Source organism: Leopardus geoffroyi, chromosome E1 (assembly GCF_018350155.1).
Source record: "Leopardus geoffroyi isolate Oge1 chromosome E1, O.geoffroyi_Oge1_pat1.0, whole genome shotgun sequence".
Lineage (NCBI taxonomy): Eukaryota > Metazoa > Chordata > Mammalia > Carnivora > Felidae > Leopardus > Leopardus geoffroyi.
Window position 1 is genome coordinate 17,626,090 of NC_059330.1, and position 17,786 is coordinate 17,643,875.

A 17,786-nucleotide genomic window follows, 5' to 3' on the forward strand; every position below is an offset into this window, starting at 1 on the left:
TAATGATAATAAAATGGCACATTTAACATTCAAACATTGAGCAGGGTTTCTAAGCGAGTGTGCCTCTCTCTTCCTTTCTGGTATAACAACTCCATCTTCATAAGGACCTGACAATACACCCTAATGAGAGACTGGGGAGCTAAGCGTCTTCGCAGAACCAGAGAGAGGACGAGAACCAGACAAAGAATCCAGGGAGAGAGGGCGCGGCGCCCTGAGAGGATAAAGACCCCAAGGATTCCTGGGATAATGGACTCTGGGGTGCTGAGTTAGACAATTAAAGTCTCTGAGAAATAAGGTCGCGTGGAAAATACAGCCCACCGCAGACTTTAGTGCAATGCGGCTTTTTATTTATTTGTTTGCTCAACACATTTTTTCCAACAAACATTTATTGTGCACCCAAGGTGAGCCAGATTTTATGGGAGTTTGTGATGGAGGGTGGCTCCAGCTTTCGGAAAAGGAACTCCAAGGGCAGCAGCGGTCTACACGTCGTTCTGTTTGCCCTCCCCTGGGCAGCGTTACTCACATCCACCCCAGGTTTATCAAATGCCTCAGCGAAGAGAATTTTAACAACTGCTTTGGTCCCGTGAGCCACTCCTTACGCGTCCTCCTTATTGAGACAGCCATCTCAAAGGTCCTTGCTACTCTGTGATTGTGGAATATCTGGTTGACCTTCCGGAAGCAAAAAAGTAGTGAGGACTGGAGAGCTGGCCAGGGAGAGAAGGTCGATTCAATCATGCGGCATTGACAGGGGACTCAAGAGAGGCAGGAGAACACGAGGGCATGTTACAGCCAGAGGGCTTTACTCCCGGCTCCAGTGTACAAAAAGGAGGCGCAGGCCAGGGGTCAGAGGTGGGCTTTGCCCAGGCCGGGGAAGCGGCTCATTCTAAAAGGTGTCAAGTCATAGGATGGCGTTAATTTCATGCTTAATTCATACAGGATCTTCCCCACAACAGGGGAGAGCTTGAATCCGTGTCCTAGGGAAAGGAGAGCAGGTTGTCAATCCTCCTCAGAGACAGCGGCTGGGGTCCCTGCATGTCCGCTACCCTGTCCCCAAATAAGGCCACCTCTCTTCTTGGTCCGCATCCCAAAACTGGAAGCTGCCTCCCACCAGAGCTATCCTTTCTTCTCCGATTGTACCACCCAGCACCTTTTTACAGTCGAGTCTAGACTTTGGCCGGCCAAGAGCGCAGAAAACACCATTTTCCCTGCCCCTGCCCCGCTTGAGCTCTCTCTCTCTCTCTCTCTCTCAAAATAAATAAATAAACATTAAAAAAAGAAAGAAAGAAAGAAAAAGAAAACAACATTGTGCCTGGTACGGAGATAGGTCAGCTTTAAGGCACGTCTTCCCCTGCTCAGGCTCACCAGAGAATCCAGCACCGATGATGACGTTGTCATACTTTGGGTGTCGATCAAGAATGAAGTGCTCATCAGGGGTGTTCTAGAAAGAAACAATCACACCTGTGTCCTCTGAGGATCGCAAGAAGAGGAAGAGCCGCAGGCAAGGGAGGGAGGGGACCAGGCTGGGTTGCTTTCCAGAAAAAATGGGAACGGGGCACAAGGATGCGTTCTGCATGCCAGTGCTCCCTCCGGGTGCGACAGCCTTTCTCATTTGTCCATCTGCCTCTCTTCTCAGACAGAGCTATGAACACAGTAGGTGCTCAGTTAATGCGTGTAAACTAACTTTAGCCAAGATGCCTCAGGCCCTGGTGACATCTGTCTCTTCTCTTCATCCCTAAGGCCTGTTCAACTAGAACATCTTGCCAAAAAATCTTTTAGAGCTCTTCTGGGAAACATAGCGAGGGGCAGCCAGGCATCAGCCTCGTGTGCTAATGAAAAGGAATATGAATAACCTCTAGCGGGGCTTCTCCGGTAGAGGTGAACCGACCCACGGAAATAAGCTCATTTGTTTCAAGTCACATATCATGTCAGGGGTCAATTAGATGTGAGCCTGAGCAGTGCTGAGTTCTGTCTCCTTCCCTGTTCTCCGGGGCTGTGAGAGGGGCCTGCCCCGCCGCCCACACCCTTACCGTGTACAAGCAGGGCTCCAAAAGGGCAGGCTTGGGCTCTAGGTCAGGTAAGTGATCTCTGACAAAGCGGCCCAGGATCTGGACGTCTTGGATGTCTGAGAATGCTTCCGGGCAGTCCCGCTCCTCAGGATCTACGTTGTTGCCGTGGTGATAGCAGACCTAGCTCCCAATCAGAGCGGCGTGAGCTGCGAGGGCCGGCCTTCCTGCACACCCCCAGCCCAGGGGGCAGGCTCTCACCGAGGGCCCCCATCCATCATCCCAGCCTTCCCCAGTCCTGACCGATGCTGTGTGTGTTGCCACTCGAGGTTGCCTTAGCTGTTCCTTCCCCCTCCAACCCTGTGTTTGCAAAGGAAGGGCTCCCTTTGCCGCCTCAGGACAGCTGGGGGTCTTGTGCTGCAAATAGGGAATGGTGAAGTATTCTTCTCCTGCTCCTTCTGCTCCCCGAAAGGGAGGGGGGTTCTGACGGATCTGTTGAAAAGGACCTTAGAGCAGCTGGCCCAAATCTGCATGGGCCCCTGCCAGCCTTCTCTGGGCCTTTCCGCTCACCTTCATCAGCCCTGGGTATTCTCCGGAGGGCAGCCCGTAGATGTGGTGGGGAGCCGGGCTGAGGCCCAGGCCTAGGAAGCAAGGAAAGGCCTGGGACACACCGTAGCTTCCGGGAACCTTCTCTCGCCAATAACACACATTGATTCGCAGGGTCTTGAAGCAGAGAGAGGAAGTGGGAGATAAAGAGGGAAAGCCATGGGGGTGCCTGGTGGCTCAGTCGGTTAAGGTCCGACTTTCACCTCAGGTCATGATCTCTCGATTCATGGGTTCGAGCCCCGCCTCTGGCTTTTGCTGACAGCTTGGCACCTGCTTCGAATTCAGTGTCTCCTGATTTCTCTGCCCCTCCCCCACGCATGCTGTCTTTGTCTCTCAAAAATAAATAAGCATTAAAAAAAAAGGGGGGGGGGAAAGCCCTGAAACTCTATAAAAGAACAGTTTCTTCTGGGGTCCTGTAGCTCTTGAACACAAGCTGGGTGCCCCCTCTTAACTCGTCCATCGTTGTTTCACCCAATTCTCACGTCATTGACATGTTCCATTTTTTTTTTAAGTTTATGTATTGATTTTGAAAGAGAGAGAGAGAGAGAGAGAGAGAACCAGTGGGGGTGGGGCAGAGAGAGAGAGGGGGGGACGGAGATTTGAAGCAGGTTCTGTGCTGACAGCAGCGAGCCCGATATGGGGCTCAAAGTCACGAACCGTGAGATCACGACCTGAGCCAAAGTCGGACGCTCAACCACTGAGCCACCCAGGCTCCCGACACGTTACATTTTGATATGAGGTACAAAGATCTCTGCATCTGTCTCTTCTTCCAGTCTTGTTTTTTTAATATTTATTTACACCCAGCCGTACTTCTCTCTCTCTCTCTCTCTCTCTCTCTCTCTCTCTCTCTCTCTCCCTCTCTCTCTCCTGGAGATAATAACACCTCAGATTTATTGAACGCTTACTACAGGTCAAGCCATTTCCTAAGGGCTTCATATTTATTACATAATTTAATTCTCCAACAGTCATATCCCCATTTGACAGGTTATAAAACTGAGGCTCATGAGGTATCCTAATTTGCCCAAGGTCATCTGGTAGCAAGTGGCAGATCCAGGACTCAGACCTGAGTCCGTCTGACTCCAAGGTTTCTTCTCTTAAGCACCAACGCTCAGGCTTCCAGCTCCCCTTACCTGCAGAGGCAGCTCTATTCCCAGGGGACGGAGGAGCTGGTTGGTCCAAGGGCCCGCTGTGATGACCAAGCTCTTGGCTTGGTAGCTCCCGGCCGTACTTTTCACTGTGACTGGGAACCCCGGTTTTATCTCCATCACCTTCTCTCCATCACACACTAGGCCTCCCAGATGTCGAATTGCATCCTAAAAAGGGCGGCAGCGGGGAAGGGCAAGTTAGTTACATAGTTATGTGGTTCACCCTGGTGAACAAAGTCCTTCACTTAGGGCGGAAGAGAGGGCTCCGACTCCAGACCCCCTGTCCCATAAAGACCAGGCCTAGCAGGGCATATAAGACCACCCTGCCCAAAAGGTCGAGAATGAAGCCAGCAGGGCAAAGGCCCTCATCCGGCCAAGGTGATTGGGAGACGGCAGATTGGAACCACCGCAGGGGCTGCGTTGCCCCAAAAGCCGCACACACTACCTGCAGGGCTCTGAGGGCCTTGTCTGCATAGAGAACTCCTCCGGACTTGTCCAAGACCCCCACTTCTCCCCTAGCCAACAGAACATTGGGGAAACGTTGTTTCAGCTCCTCAGCTGAAAGGCACTGGTGCTCCACGCCCCGTCTAGACAAAGTAGCCTGGATCGTTTTTAATTCTGAATTCTCCTGCATTCCCAGCAGCAGTAGCCCCGTCTGCCTGTAAAAAGAAAGAAAGAAGGAAAGAAAGAAAGAAAGAAAGAAAGAAAGAAAGAAAGAAAGAAAGAAAGAAAGAGGGAAAAAAAGACACGTGGGTGAGGGTATGAGTCAGGGTCCTGGGCCCTTCTGTCTCATTCTTCAGCAAGGGTCCCATCAAAGAGGTCTCAGCCTCCTGTTCAAAGAACTGGTAAAGTCAGGGGCGCCTGGCTGGCTCAGTCAGCAGAGCACACAACTCTTGATGTCCGGAACGTAGGTTCAAGCCCCAACACTGGGCGTGGAGCTTACTTAAAAAGATTTTAAAAATTAACAATAAAAAGAACGGGTAAAGTCATCTCAATGCTGTTGTTAGGGTCGCGGTCAGTATTCTTGAGCGGGCTGCCAGCCCATTCCTAAGTCCACCCTGGGCTCTCACTGTTGGTTTGCTTGTCCTTCCATAGGGCAGACATCCGAAATCCTCACCTGGAAAGGTGTTTCTTCCTCTTCCTCCCTCCCTTGATCCATTCACTATTGTGATCTGTATTCTTTTTAAGTTTATTTATTTGTTTTGAGAGAGAGATTGAGAGTGTGAGTGGGGGGTTGGGGGAGGGCAGAGAGCCAGGGAGAGAGAATCCCAAGCAGGCTTAGTGCTGTCAGCGCAGAGCCCAACTCGGGGGTCAAACTCACACACCGTGAGGTCATGACCTGAGCTGAAATCAAGAGTCAGATGTTTAACCCCACTGAGCCACCCACCTGCCCCTGATCTCCAGTCTCTTTGCTCCCACGCCACCCCCTGCTGTTTCTTTTCCTTTGTCCCTTTTCTTGTCATATGACAAGATATCGTCCCTTGCTGCGCTGGCCTGTGCTTGGTTCCTCCTTGGGGGCTGCCTGTCTTGTGGAAAGGATCCTAAATCGGGACACCTGGCTCTGGGTCCCGTCCTGGGACATCCCCGGGAACTTGCTCTTGTTACACACTCTTCCAGGCCCCACGTTCCCCTGGAACACTTGCCTGTTGGACCATCGGTGGTGCCACCCCAGGGTGGTACCCCCCGACCCTAGGGCATGTGAATGGCGTGGGCCATTTATTTAGTCATCACAGTGCCTAGGCGTTGCCACTCACATTTAGTGGGCAGGGGCCGGGGACGCTAAACCTGCAATGCTCAGGAAGATCCTACCCCAGTGCCAATAGCACCCTCCTGCAGAAACACCAGTAGATGGTCTCTTAGGGTTCCAGCAATTAATTCAGTGACTTTATGGTTTGTCTCTCCCTATATGTCCTCTTATGCTTCTTACTCTCTGGGGGAGTGAAATCTGTTTCTCCTGAATACTTTCCTGTCTCTCTATCACAAGAGACCAGAGCTCCCTTTTGGTGGAAACTGATCTAAACAATAGAAGGGTCACTTTGGACCTTGGGACTGTTGCTGTAGTCCCTTCTCGCTTTCAGCAGCCTCAGTGACCAGCATCAGCCTGGTACATCCCCCAGGTACTGTGTATAAAGCTCGTAATAGCCTATAATGGAGTCTCATGGATATTACATGCTTCCAAATCCCACATTATCTGGTTGGGGGGATTAAAGAGAAGATTGGGAGGGGGTAGGGACACAGCAGGCCCCAGGGCCGGTGTCAGTACACAGAGCCGCGCAGCGTGGCCAATCCATTGGCCACGGCCCCCGCCTACCCCGCATCCACCACTGGGGAGAAAGCAGTGAGAGCCTCTGCCTCTTCAAAGCTTAGCAGAGGAAAGATGCTGTCGAATCCCCACTCGTCAGCCGGGTCCTTTCCCCGTGGCCCCCAAAAGGACTTCAGATGGGTTCTCAGGGAATGAAAACTTGCCTGGTAGACTTCTCAGTGGAGAGGATACTTCAGAAGTCATGCAAGGATATGTTCTTGAGCCCTTTCTACCCTCTGGGGCTGTGGCTGGGGAGAATTCTGGGAAAGACCTGGCTGAACCCTCACCTCCGCGGTTACAATGTCAGATCCCTGGCTCAGAAATTTCAGAGCAACGTATTCCAACCCCTGCCTGCAACAGAGCAACCTCCGTCTCTCGGTCTCTCCCCGTCTCTCGGTCTCTCCCCGTAGACTCGGAGATTCAGTCACTTTCTTTCCTCCCTTCCTCTCTCCCACCCTCCCTCCCTTTCTTCCCTCTTTCTTCCCTTGAAGTAAGAACCCCTCTTACAGGAATGTACTGTATGGGGAAAACAAACTCATGCCAAGACAACGGGCAAATCAGTCAAATTATGAAACGCTGAGTGATGTTCTAATTCCCAAGCCATCCTGCGGTGGATGAAGCGGGCGCTCCCGTCCCTAGGAGTAATCAGTGAGCTGATTCCGCCGGTGAGTGTAATTGTGCCAATTGTAATCATTTTGCTCCAGCTCTCTGCCCCTGTGGCATTTATTTCTTAGCCCAGATATTGATCTAACAGTGGGAAATTTTCCATCTGAATTTGTGATGCTGGACCCTCCCCTGGTCCGAAGATGCGTTTGGGAAATTCTCATTTTCCGTGGATCACAGCTGAGCTATTTGGCCTGAGGGAAACCGCGCACGGCTGGAGAAATGCCTCCGATTGGAGAGAGATTTTTGACCATTATGAGCAAATCGGAAATAAATGTAAAACACTGCCTGGAAATGCAAAGGCCTGTCATTATGGGAGATAGGTGAGAGGCTCCTGTGGGAAATGCTTAGAGAATTGGAAATCAGTCAGTCAAAACCGGGATCAGAGAATGGGCCTTTTCCCCCCAGTATGAAGATAGATGACTTCCATGGGCGGATTGAAAATCATTTAAATGCTTATTTTCTTAATGGCTTTTCCTAGATCCCAATAAACAGACCGGCTAGTTCTGCATCAATTTCTCACCCCTGTGCTCTGGGTCTCCCTGTGCTCTCTTTCTGCTCAGACCTAGGCTACAAAGTTAGGGGAGGGGAGGAATGAGAGGAGACAAGGCCGTCACAAGGGAAAAAAAAAAAAAATTGTCCAGGAAATGCCTGGTCAGGGCTGGCCTAGAAAGAGAGCACCTTGAAGCGAGGCTGGGTTGTCAGGGAACCCTGGAAGGACTGCAGCTCCCAGCTCCCAGTACGCGGTCAGCTGAGCGCAGAGCATGTGGTGTGAACGGGCGTCTTCCTCCAACCCCAGCCGGATCCAGCACTAGGAAGAGGTAATCGAAGAATCCTCCCAAGGGCCTTGTTGACTCCTCTGGCCGACTAAAGCCTCGGACACGATGTAAGGAGCTGGTGATAGGGGATTTCCATCCATTCCTATAGGAGGCCAGGGCGCCGGATGGAGCCAGCAGGAATCGGGAGGGGCAGGCAGCTCACCCCGCGTCAGCCACCTCCCATCCCAGGCTCCCGTTTTCTCCTCTGGGGGGGGGGGGGGGGGGGGGGGGGGGGGGTTTAAAGTGCACGGCAAGCCAGCTCCCAGAGTCACCTTGGGGAGGGGACTCGGTAATGGCTGCTGTCTTTGTTGGTTTTGGAGGAGCTCTTGGCGTTTCATCTTCCGCTCAGTGGGCCGAGGTGGAATTGGTTAACAAAGACTCTGCTCCAGGGAGGGGATGTGGCTGACAAGCCAGGCACTTCACAGACACAGGAAGCGGCAGCTGCGGAGGGGGCCACCAGGTTCTGCCAGCAGCTGTACTGCCTACGGCTGTGATCTTGTCTGATATTGTCAGCTAAGCAGGGGCAGCCTGGGTCAGGAGCTAGATATTAGGACTCAAAGGGAGAAGGCGGGGCAAGCCAGAGCTGGGCCCCAGAGCTGGGATTTGCTGGTGGTATCAGCGTCCTGGCTGTACCCGTCACAAAAGACTCGGACCTTGTGATCCGGCACCTGTGTCATTGTCTGTACCCAGAATATATGCAAATATCCTGAGCCCACCCATGTTTAGTATGCCACTGTCACAGGAAGAGGCAGAACAGAATGAAAAGAATCGGACAACCACCTTCACCGGCAACTCCTGAAGGTGTTTGGTGGTTTGTTTGTTTGCTTTTTTAATCATTGTGCGGTGGCCTTAAGTAAATACATCTGTATCTATCGGTTAGATCATGATGTTGTGCTGGTTCTCCGGGAAGAACCTCGGAGAATAAGAACCCCAGAGACGATGCGTCATTGTAGAAAATCAGACTTAAGAATAAAAGCGAAAAGAATTGGAACGGGAAGTATCTGTGCTGTGTTCCTAAAGAAAAGAACCAAAGAAATTAGCCTGCCCGAGTCAATCAGATTAGCCACAAGAAAGGACGTGATAATGATTCAAATAATAATAGCAACACACCTAGCACTCTGTAGAACTTGGAAGGTTTTCCAAAGCACATTCATTGTACTCTTTCTTTTTCATAACTGGGGATTCTAGGCATCAGAGTGGTCTTTTAAGAGGGGCTATCATACGTCCCTGTCTTTTTTTTTTTTAACGTTTTTATTTATTTTTGAGAGAGAGCGCGTGCACACGCACATGCGTGCAAGTGGGGGAAGGGCAGACAGCAAGGGAGACAGAGGATCTGAAGCAGGCTCTGCCCTGACAGCAGTGAGCCCGATGTGGGGCTCGAACTCGTGAACCATGAGATCGTGACCTGAGCCGAAGTCGGAAGCTCAACCAACTGAGCCACCCAGGTGCCCCAATATGTACCTGTCTTTAATTTTTTTAATGTTTATTTATTTTTGAGAGAGAGAGAGAGGGGGGGGGGTAGGGACAGAGAGAGAGGGAGACACAGAATCCAAAGTAGGCTCCAGGTACTGAGCTGTCAGCACAGAGCCCGACGCGGGGCTCGAACTCACAGACCGCGAGATCGTGACCTGAGCCGAAGTGGGACACTCAACCGACTGAGCTGCCCAGGCGCCCCTGTCCCTATCTTTAAATAAACATTAGTAGTCTTTCCACCCGGGATGATTTAGACCTGAATTTAATTGGGACAGAGGGGATGGACAAAGTAACCAGTCTGTGGTATCTGCTAAGCCAGGGGCCAGCAGACCATGACCCGGGAACCAGATCAGGTCCACCACCTGTTTTTGTTTGTCACACAAGCCAAGATGATTTTTGTGTTTTTTTGGTGGTTGATTAAAAACAAAAAAAAAAACAAAAAAAAACAAAAGAACATTTCGTGACATGAGAAGAATATGAAATGTCAGCGTCCGTGAATAAAGTTTTATTGGCACCCAGCCACACTCAGTTATTTACATATCATCTGTGGCTGCTTTCACACTACAATGGCAGGAGTTGGGTAATTGGCAGAGCTGAATAGTTACAACAGAGACCATATGGTCTGCAGAGCCTAAAATACTATGTGGCCATTTCCGGGAAAAGTTCGCCAAGCCCTATTCTAGACTAACTAGGAGTATAGTCATCCTGTGATTTGCACTAATAGGACCCTGACTACTCAGTAACAAATCTCTCAAAGGGCTGCGGGGAGAAATAAATGAGTTAACGGGTGTTGAGTCCTTTTAAAACAACCTTAGTTTCTTATCACAAGCATTAAATAGGTGATGATGGTGTCAGTGATGACGAGGGACTTGTCAGGTACTACTCTAAGCCCTTCACATACGTATCCTCACAGCAGCCCCATGAAATAGATACCCCTACTTTACAGATGAGAAAACTGAGTCTCGTAGAGTTAAACGGCTTGCTGCAAACCATATAGCTAAATGTGTCCAGGGGCGCCTGGGTGGCGCAGTCGGTTAAGCGTCCGACTTCAGCCAGGTCACGATCTCGCAGTCTGTGAGTTCGAGCCCCGCATCGGGCTCTGGGCTGATGGCTCAGAGCCTGGAGCCTGTTTCCGATTCTGTGTCTCCCTCTCTCTCTGCCCCTCCCCCGTTCATGCTCTGTCTCTCTCTGTCCCAAAAATAAATAAACGTTGAAAAAAAAAAAAAATTTAAATGTGTCGGAGCTGACGTGTAGAGCAGGTCGGCCTGGTCCCAAAGCCCTTCCAGATTCCTGCCAAGGAAAGGATTGTGAGATTATGAGACTCTCCTACCCAGCGGTTCCTTTCCCTCTCTCCAGCAGCAGTTTGTCCGTGGTTGCTACGCCCCACGTGTCTCCTCCTGCCCTTCTTCCTGCCTTGTGCAATGCAGATAGGATACCGCTGACCCGGAAGAGGTCGTAGGAGCTGCCACTTATCAGAAGGTGCTAGGCGCTATGCCAAGTACTTCCTAAGAGTCTCGTTTCATCCCCACAAAGCCCTGTGAGGAAAAAATGAGGCACAGAGAGGTATAGAAATTTTTCCAATGTCACGCAGTCCGTAAGAGGTAGAGCACAAAGTCAAGTCCAAGCCTGTCTCCAGAACCATGTTCCCTCTGAAAGGTTCCAGGCTCTCTCGTAACATCACTCTCCCAACATCTTAGTTGCCTCCGTGTCTGCTGGGAAGAAGTGATCCCTCCATGGCCTTGGCACTTCTTTAACTACCAGACATTCAGCAGTATTCACAGATGGCTGACAGAGAAGGGTCCCTTTGCCAGGCCACCCCTCAGCAAGACATGCTCCTTTATTTGGGTGCTGGGTGCATTAGCTGCCTCTGGAATAAATCTGTAATTAGCTGTCCTAGCTGTATTTGCATAATGGATTTCACTTTGTTCTTAAGTTAATGGTGTTTTTGCAACAGAACAGTAACCTCTTGGTTCCTGGCCGTTAAAATAACTGCCACCCTGTAGGATAGAGCCGTGATTTTGTAGCAAGTTCAGTTAAGAGCCACAGAGAAGGTGGGAGGGGAGGTGGGGTGGGTGGTTCAAGTTCTCTGTGCATGATGGGTTGTCTGCCTTCCTCCCCGTGGGTGTTTGAAAGGTCAGTGGAGGTTGAGTGGGGGGGGGGGGGGCAACAGTGTCTTAAGGGTTAGAGAGCCACGGGAACAATCGAGATCTCCAGCAAGCAACGGGGCCTGAAGAGGAGGCCTATAGGAAGAGGCATTCAGAGAGAATGCATGGATTACAGGGGTCACTCTGGGGATGAGGACCCAGCATGAAGGGCTATGATATTAGCAGGAATATAAAGAATCCAGACAGGGGTCCCTGGGTGGTTCAGTCAGTTGAGCATTCAACTTCGGCTCAGGTCATGATCTCGCAGTTCACGGTTCGTGAGTTCCAGCCCCACGCAGGGCTCGCTGCTGTCAGCACTGAGCCCGCTTCAGATCCTCTGTTCCCCTTTTTTTTGCCCTTCCCCCACTAGTGCTTTCTCTCTCTCTCTCTCTCTCTCTCAGAAAAAAATAAACATTAAAAAAAAAAAAATCAAGACAGCAGCCTCCTCCTTGATTTCAATCTCTGCCCTAAAAGAGTCTCAGATGGCTCCATGGAGCCAGCTCTGGAGATCTGCTCCCAGTGCCTCTTCAGCAGTCTTCCCAGTACAACCTCTGCCAGCCTCGAACACGTGTCTGACCCCAGTCCTGGAGCTCAGAGTGAGGCAGGAGCCCGCTGGCCCTGTGGGGCAATCGTCATGACAGTGGGCACAATACTTCCACGTGTCTGGCACTCCCCTGGGCCCTGTGTCCCTCCACCACATTTCGAGTGTTGGTGGCGGTGCCCCCTCACAGACCCCAAGCACCCCCAGGCACTGGGCCCCACAATTCAAGGAATTCTCCCACCCACACCCAAACCTGTGTAATTGGGTCCCAGCCTCATGCTCCAGCTGAGCCCATATCTGGTAGCACTCATCCATCATCTGGGCGTAGAAGTCTTCAGGATATGCCCTTCTGATTATCCGGCTCTGCCCATGGGAGCTTCCTCGGGAGTGCGGTAGAAAGAACTGGAGACGGAAAACAAGAGAGACAGCCGAAGCTGTTACCCCTTACGCTGCCCACCCCCCATCCCCACCCCCTGGAGCCAGCTCGTCACGTTCAGATCTTTCCATTCAGTCTCCCTTCACGACCAAGTTACTGATTTAGCCATCGGCACAGAAGTTTTCAGTAGCACCAACTCATCTTCCCTTTTGCTAACATTATTCACATCCCAAAGTCCCTTCGTTAGTTAGCCTTTGGTCATCTTGCTGCAACCCCACCCCACCTAGTGTCCTAGAGAAACAGAATCACAAAGAACCTTTGAGATCATTCCAGTCTAGCCCCCTTCGTCTTATGGACAAGGAAGCAGATGCTATTTCTCTGTGGCTTCAGACCACTCGGGACAAGGGAGCCACCTTGGGATTTAGCAGAGGATGGAGAGTTTCCTGCAGGGTTAAACCAGGAATCCCTCAGGCTTTGAGAAAACTGATAGAGAAGTTGAAAAAGGTTTCTAACCAATCTAGCTCATTTACCAAGAAGGGTAAATCAAAACTCATCTGCATAGCTGTAGAGAGGATGGGAGGATAGAGGACTCTGGAAGGTGGGCTGGGTGGGCCTGCCCGGGGAAGGACCCTGGAGGCACACAGCGCCCACCCACATGTGCCGTGGTCAGGGTACACTGCCCCACGTGGGGTCACCTTTTCCACAGGGAAAAATAAGACCTAAGTCGTCCTGCCTGTGTATCAAACAATAAGGCTGCCATCAACCAGAGGTGACAGAAAGCAACAGAAGCTTCTGCTGGGTTCCAGCGTGAGAGGCCAGGAATACCCAGAGAAGAATCCTACCTCTTAGGTTGACAAATCAGCTTTTGCCTCTGGGCAAAATTATTTTTACTTAAGGTTACCCAAAGCAGAACTGATTATTTTTCCAGGCCGGATCAACCATTTTAAAAGGCACAGAAGACACTGACTGGCAAGAAGGAAGAGAACAGGGCCTCGGACACTTCTCCATCAAAGGCAGGAACCAGGAGGCAGTAAGAGGAGGCAATGAGCCTGGAAACCCAGTGTGGGTCTTAGGACGGTGGAAGTTTCTTTGCGTTGTCACGAAATACACTAGGCAGCAAAGCCGCAAACTGCACAGAATTTGACAATCAGACCTCACTCCAAAGTCTGCTGGCTCTGGAAAGTTCTCTCTAGGGGAGGAGAGAGGGACCGTCCCTAAGGTCAGGAGTGCAGAGGGAATATAGTACCTGCTCCAGCAGGATGACCCTCTTCCTGTGTTTGGCCAGATGGTATGCCGTGAAGCAGCCCTGGATGCCTGCCCCGATCACAATGGCATCATAGAGATCTTTCTGAGCAGCCATAATGCCCACTTAGTCCTACAGCCACAAAGCCCGCACACAAAGAAGCCTCTGGGCTGAAGGAGGAGGAGTAGGGCAAAGTCCAGCCTGGCCAGCATTCCCACAATCCCCTGGGCTGCATCCTTCTCCCCACCCCTCCCTCCCCAGAAAACCTGGCATAGGGCTCAGTCCCCACCTCTCCTGCAGAGTGGAGCTGGGTAGTCTGATCTGAGGTTTAGCCCAGCTCAGCTGCCAGCCTCACCCTTGTATCCCTCTAGCTTTCTATTCTTGGCTCAATTATTGTCATGCAAATGGCTCCTTCCCATGCCACCTTCCTGTCTCATTATGATCTTTGTCTCGGGACTTCGGCCCTGGAATTTCAATGCCTCCTAGACCGAGCTGGGCACCAGGAATGCTGCCTCCCCCTGCTGGCTTCCCTCCCTCCCGCCTGATTTCCTTTGGAGATTCTAGAGGGCCAAGCTAAGAACTTGGCACTCTGCCCAGGGTAAGACCCACCTCCCCGGTGGGGTGCAAGGTCGGGGGTAGACTCAGGAAACAAAACGGGAGGGCAGTTTTGTGATTATGAAATTATTCTCAGCATGTCTTACTTTCACTTTTTACAAAGGAGAAGAAATTATCCGGAACAAATGGAAAGGACAGAGAGGTGGAGCTTTGTCCTGAGGCACAGAGAGGGGACCAGGCACCAGCCCGGGGCATGGAGGGGCCCTGTAGGGAACGCGCCCTGTGTGCCAGGCGGTGTGCTAAGTAAGTACTTTTACATGTATTCAGGACACAGCTAGGATTTGTAGGGCCTGGTTCTAATACAATTTGGGGGTCTTCTTTAAGAAAAAGAAAAGAGGGGCGCCTGGGTGGCTCAGTTGATTAAGTGTCTGACTTTGACTCAGGTCATGATCTCGAAGTTTGTGAGTTCCGTCCCCGCATCAGGCTCTCTGCTGTCAGCACAGAGCCCACTTCTGATCCTCTGTCCCCCTCTCTTTCTGCCCCTCCCCTGCTCTCTCTCTCTGTCTCTCTCTCTCTCTCTCAAAAATAAAAGAAGGAAGGAAGGCAAGGGAAGGGAGGGAAGGAAGGAGGAAAGAAGAGGAAGAGAAAAGAAAAATCATGAATACAAAATTAGATGCCAGGACTAGGAAGAGACCATCCAGTTAAGGAGCCCTGTGGTTGAAGTGTCATTAGCTTCACGGTAAATCGGCCTCTGCACGCATCTCCTTGTTTAACCCTTGCAGACTTAGAAGGACACGTGGACACGTGTTTATCCCCACTTTGGGCACATTAAAGACGGTCCCAAATTCATGGTCACTCCTCCCATCAGAGGCTCTGTGACTGTGTGACCAATAGAGTAAGGCAGAAATGACACTGGGACACTTTCTAGCCCAGGCCTTAATAAGACACCGAGTGCTTCTTCTTCTTGTTCTGGAGACTCCCTCTTGGAGCTCTGAGCCACCATGTTAGAGGTCCAACCGCCCTGCGGGAAAGACCCTGCGGGGAGGCCCCGAGACTGCAGGGGAGCCAGACATAAGAGTGAAGCCATCTTGGGGCACCTGGGTGGCTCAGCTGGTTAAGCGTCCGACTTCAGCTCAGGATCTCACAGTTCGTGGGTTTGAGCCCCGCGTCGGGCTGTGTGCTGACAGCTCAGAGCCTGGAGCCTGCTTCAGATTCTGTGTCTCCCTCCCTCTCTGCCCCACCCCCCGACTCACGCTCTCTCTCTCAAAAATAAATAAATGTTAAGAAAAAAAAAAAAAAAGAGCGAAGCCGTCTTGAATGTCCCCCTCTCCCAGCCCAGCCCAGCTGCCAGCTCAATACCGCTGAGTGACCCAACTAATGACACATGAAAGAGAATCACCCGGCCAAGCCCCATCTGAATTCCTGACCTACAAAATCGTGAGATAGAATAAAACAGTTGTTGTTTTAGCCACTAAGTTTTGGGGTAGCTTTTTATGCAGCCATGATTGAAACACCCCTTTTACGGCCAAAGACATTACGGCTTATGGAGGTTACGACTCACCTGAAGCCACACACCTGGTAAACATAAGCACCGAGATGTGAACCTAGGGTCATCTGCTCCGGATCCTGTTCCTTTAACCACTGTGCTGTACTGGGGATTGGTCAGAACTCATAATGATGATTCTGATTTAAATAGTTTGCTGTTTCAGGGCACCTGGGAGGCTCAGTCGGTTAAGTGTCAGACTCTGGATTTTAGCTCAGGTCGTGGTCTCACGGTTCCTGAAACAGAGCCCCGCATTGAGCTCCATGCTGGCAGCACAGAGCCTGCTTGGGATTCTCTCCCTCTCCCTCTGCCCCTCCCCTGTGCACAAGAGCTCTCTCTCTCTCTCTCTCTCAAAATAAATAAACATACGTACATACATAAATAACAGTTTGCTGTTTCTTTCACGGCCATACTGTGAGTGGGAAAAAACACTGGACCAGGAGATCATGTGATCCCAGGTTGCTCCCGCCCCCAGCAAAGGATGCCCCAGAGTGGCCTTGGCAACCGGCTGTCCTCTCAGCCCAGCCCCTCCTTTACTAGGAAAATGGGGGTCCGGAAGAGGGGTACCATATGACTGGCTCTTTTTTTTCTTCTGGAAAAAAAAAAAAAAACAGTCTAGAATCCAAAAGTCATCTCAATTCCACCCTCACCCCCAACCCCAACCCTCCTCACAGTTGGACGGCTCCCTTAAAGAATGGTAGACACAACGGGGAAAAGTGTACTATTTAAGTATGTAAAGACTTGATACAAATATATAAGGTCAGTCCCCAGATTTCTCTTGATAAGGTGTCAGAGGAGATGAACCGTCTACACACAAGGAGAAGCAGACAATAAATCCTCCCATGGAAGTGTGCCCAGCCTCACTAGCAATGAAAGAGATAGGAATTTATTAACTTCAAGGTACGATTATGTGCCTATTAAATGAGCAACAATAAGTAACAATGACAAAATCTGATGTTGTCAGTGCCGTGGGGAAGGGGAGAGAATAGGGTGGCGACTCGGATTGTCTGGGCCTTCGGGAGAGTGCGGGGCAGCGTGCAGGGACAGTAGAATGGTTCAAACCCTCCGACCTAGAAATCTGACTTGGGGAACTATACCCCAAGGAAATATCCAAGGGAAGAAAAAGACATCTGTATGAAGACATTCATAGCCATGCTCTTACAATATAGAAAACTGGAGACAACCCAGCCACAGGGAATATCTGGCGGGTTGACACAACGGAATACTATGGAGCGATTCAAAATGACAAGCTGAGGACTGTGGGCTACATCGAAACGTGCGTATGTATGAAATCATCCTAAGAAAAAGAACAGAGCACAAATACACACACTCGGATCGCAACCAGGAGTTATGTGTGTGCGTGTTATCAAAGATCTAAAGAGAATTCGGCACAGTAATTGAGATTAATGCTCATTAGTTTCCACGTCCTATCAAAATTGAGCTTCCATTCACAATTTGTAAAAGGAGAGGGAGGAATCCCCCGGGGAAGCAGATTCCTCAGATCTCCTCGGTCACTGGTTTCAGGGCTGGGGGAAGTTCTTTCTTTGTTCGAATCTCAGTTCTTCCTGCTGCCCACCCCCTCCCCCCTTCCCCAACCGCCTCTTATTGTTCGTTCTCCAGGGAAGCTACAAAGCGGCTCTGTGTCCCACCTCTCCTTTGTTTAACGTACTATCCCTTCAGAAATAAAATGACAATTCCATTCCCCCACCGTCACTTCACAAGGCTGCCCTGGATTCCTGGACGCAAGCATCCGCTTCTTGTTAAGAATTTCAAACAGCTCCTCCGAAAGCAGACACTGGCCGTGGCCCAACCTTGAAATGAAAAGGAAATCGGCTTCTGAAGTCTTCCCCTTCTCTCTCAGGGTTGTCCCGTCCTTGCGGCTGTCCTGACAGGGGCAGGCGGAGAGAAGAGATCCCCTCAAATTCCATTTTAACACCCATTTTGGATCGGAAGACTATTAAAGAAAGAGCCGGCAGCCCTACCCCACGCCCGGCTGTGTGTCAGCAATTGCGGCTCGTGTCCTGGGGCAGAGCCACCCAGGATGTGAGGCTGAACTGCTCATCTGATGGCTTGATTGACACTTCGCAGACGGGGGAGGGAGAGCCCAGCGAGGGAAGCAGCAGGCTGCACAGCTCAAAATAATGAGAGGACCCGAATTGGGAGACAGCGTGGAATAAATAAGAGAGACCTAGGAGTTGGATGGCGAGGGAGAATCTTCTGTTCTCTTTCCTCTGCCCCTCTTTGCCAAGGAGCTGGAGCCTGGGGCGAGGAGGCAGGCAGGCAGACAGGGAAGTGGCCCCTCCGGACCCATCCTGCCAGCTGCCAGGGGTGTCCGGGGCCCTGAATGTGCAGAAGATGCCAGAGTGAGAAAACC

At 51.0% G+C, this 17,786-nt stretch overlaps 1 protein-coding gene and 1 long non-coding RNA gene across 3 annotated transcripts; one reads left to right on the forward strand and one right to left on the reverse strand.

Annotated features, from left to right (window-relative positions):
* Nucleotides 1-325: 325 nt before the first annotated feature.
* PIPOX (pipecolic acid and sarcosine oxidase) lies at nucleotides 326-13,496 on the reverse strand. 2 transcript variants are annotated; one of them, XM_045487876.1, is made up of 8 exons: nucleotides 13,318-13,496; nucleotides 11,949-12,097; nucleotides 4,200-4,413; nucleotides 3,740-3,922; nucleotides 2,574-2,726; nucleotides 2,028-2,186; nucleotides 1,363-1,438; nucleotides 326-669 (listed from the first exon to the last, which is right to left on the reverse strand). In XM_045487876.1, exons 1-8 carry the CDS (start codon nucleotides 13,429-13,431, stop codon nucleotides 626-628), a joined length of 1,092 nt encoding a protein of 363 aa, XP_045343832.1. In that variant the 5' UTR covers nucleotides 13,432-13,496; the 3' UTR covers nucleotides 326-625. The 2 variants fall into 2 exon arrangements, with proteins under 2 accessions (XP_045343832.1, XP_045343831.1); XM_045487875.1 differs by having other exon boundaries at nucleotides 326-974; nucleotides 13,318-13,495.
* On the forward strand, nucleotides 6,080-7,006 carry LOC123603236. Its single transcript, XR_006714801.1, has 2 exons — nucleotides 6,080-6,721; nucleotides 6,863-7,006. It is a non-coding gene; the product is annotated as an uncharacterized LOC123603236 (long non-coding RNA).
* Nucleotides 13,497-17,786: the final 4,290 nt, after the last annotated feature.

Excerpts from the sequence above, each read along its gene's own strand:
- PIPOX (XM_045487875.1), bottom strand. The coding sequence starts at position 13,431 with ATGGCTGCTCAGAAAGATCTCTATGATGCCATTGTGATCGGGGCAGGC. Across the intron at positions 4,414-11,948 it reads GCTGGGACCCAATTACACAG|GCAGACGGGGCTACTGCTGC; the intron begins GTTTGGGTGTGG and ends TTCTTTTTACAG. Across the intron at positions 975-1,362 it reads CATCGGTGCTGGATTCTCTG|GACACGGATTCAAGCTCTCC; the intron begins GTGAGCCTGAGC and ends TCCTTTCCCTAG.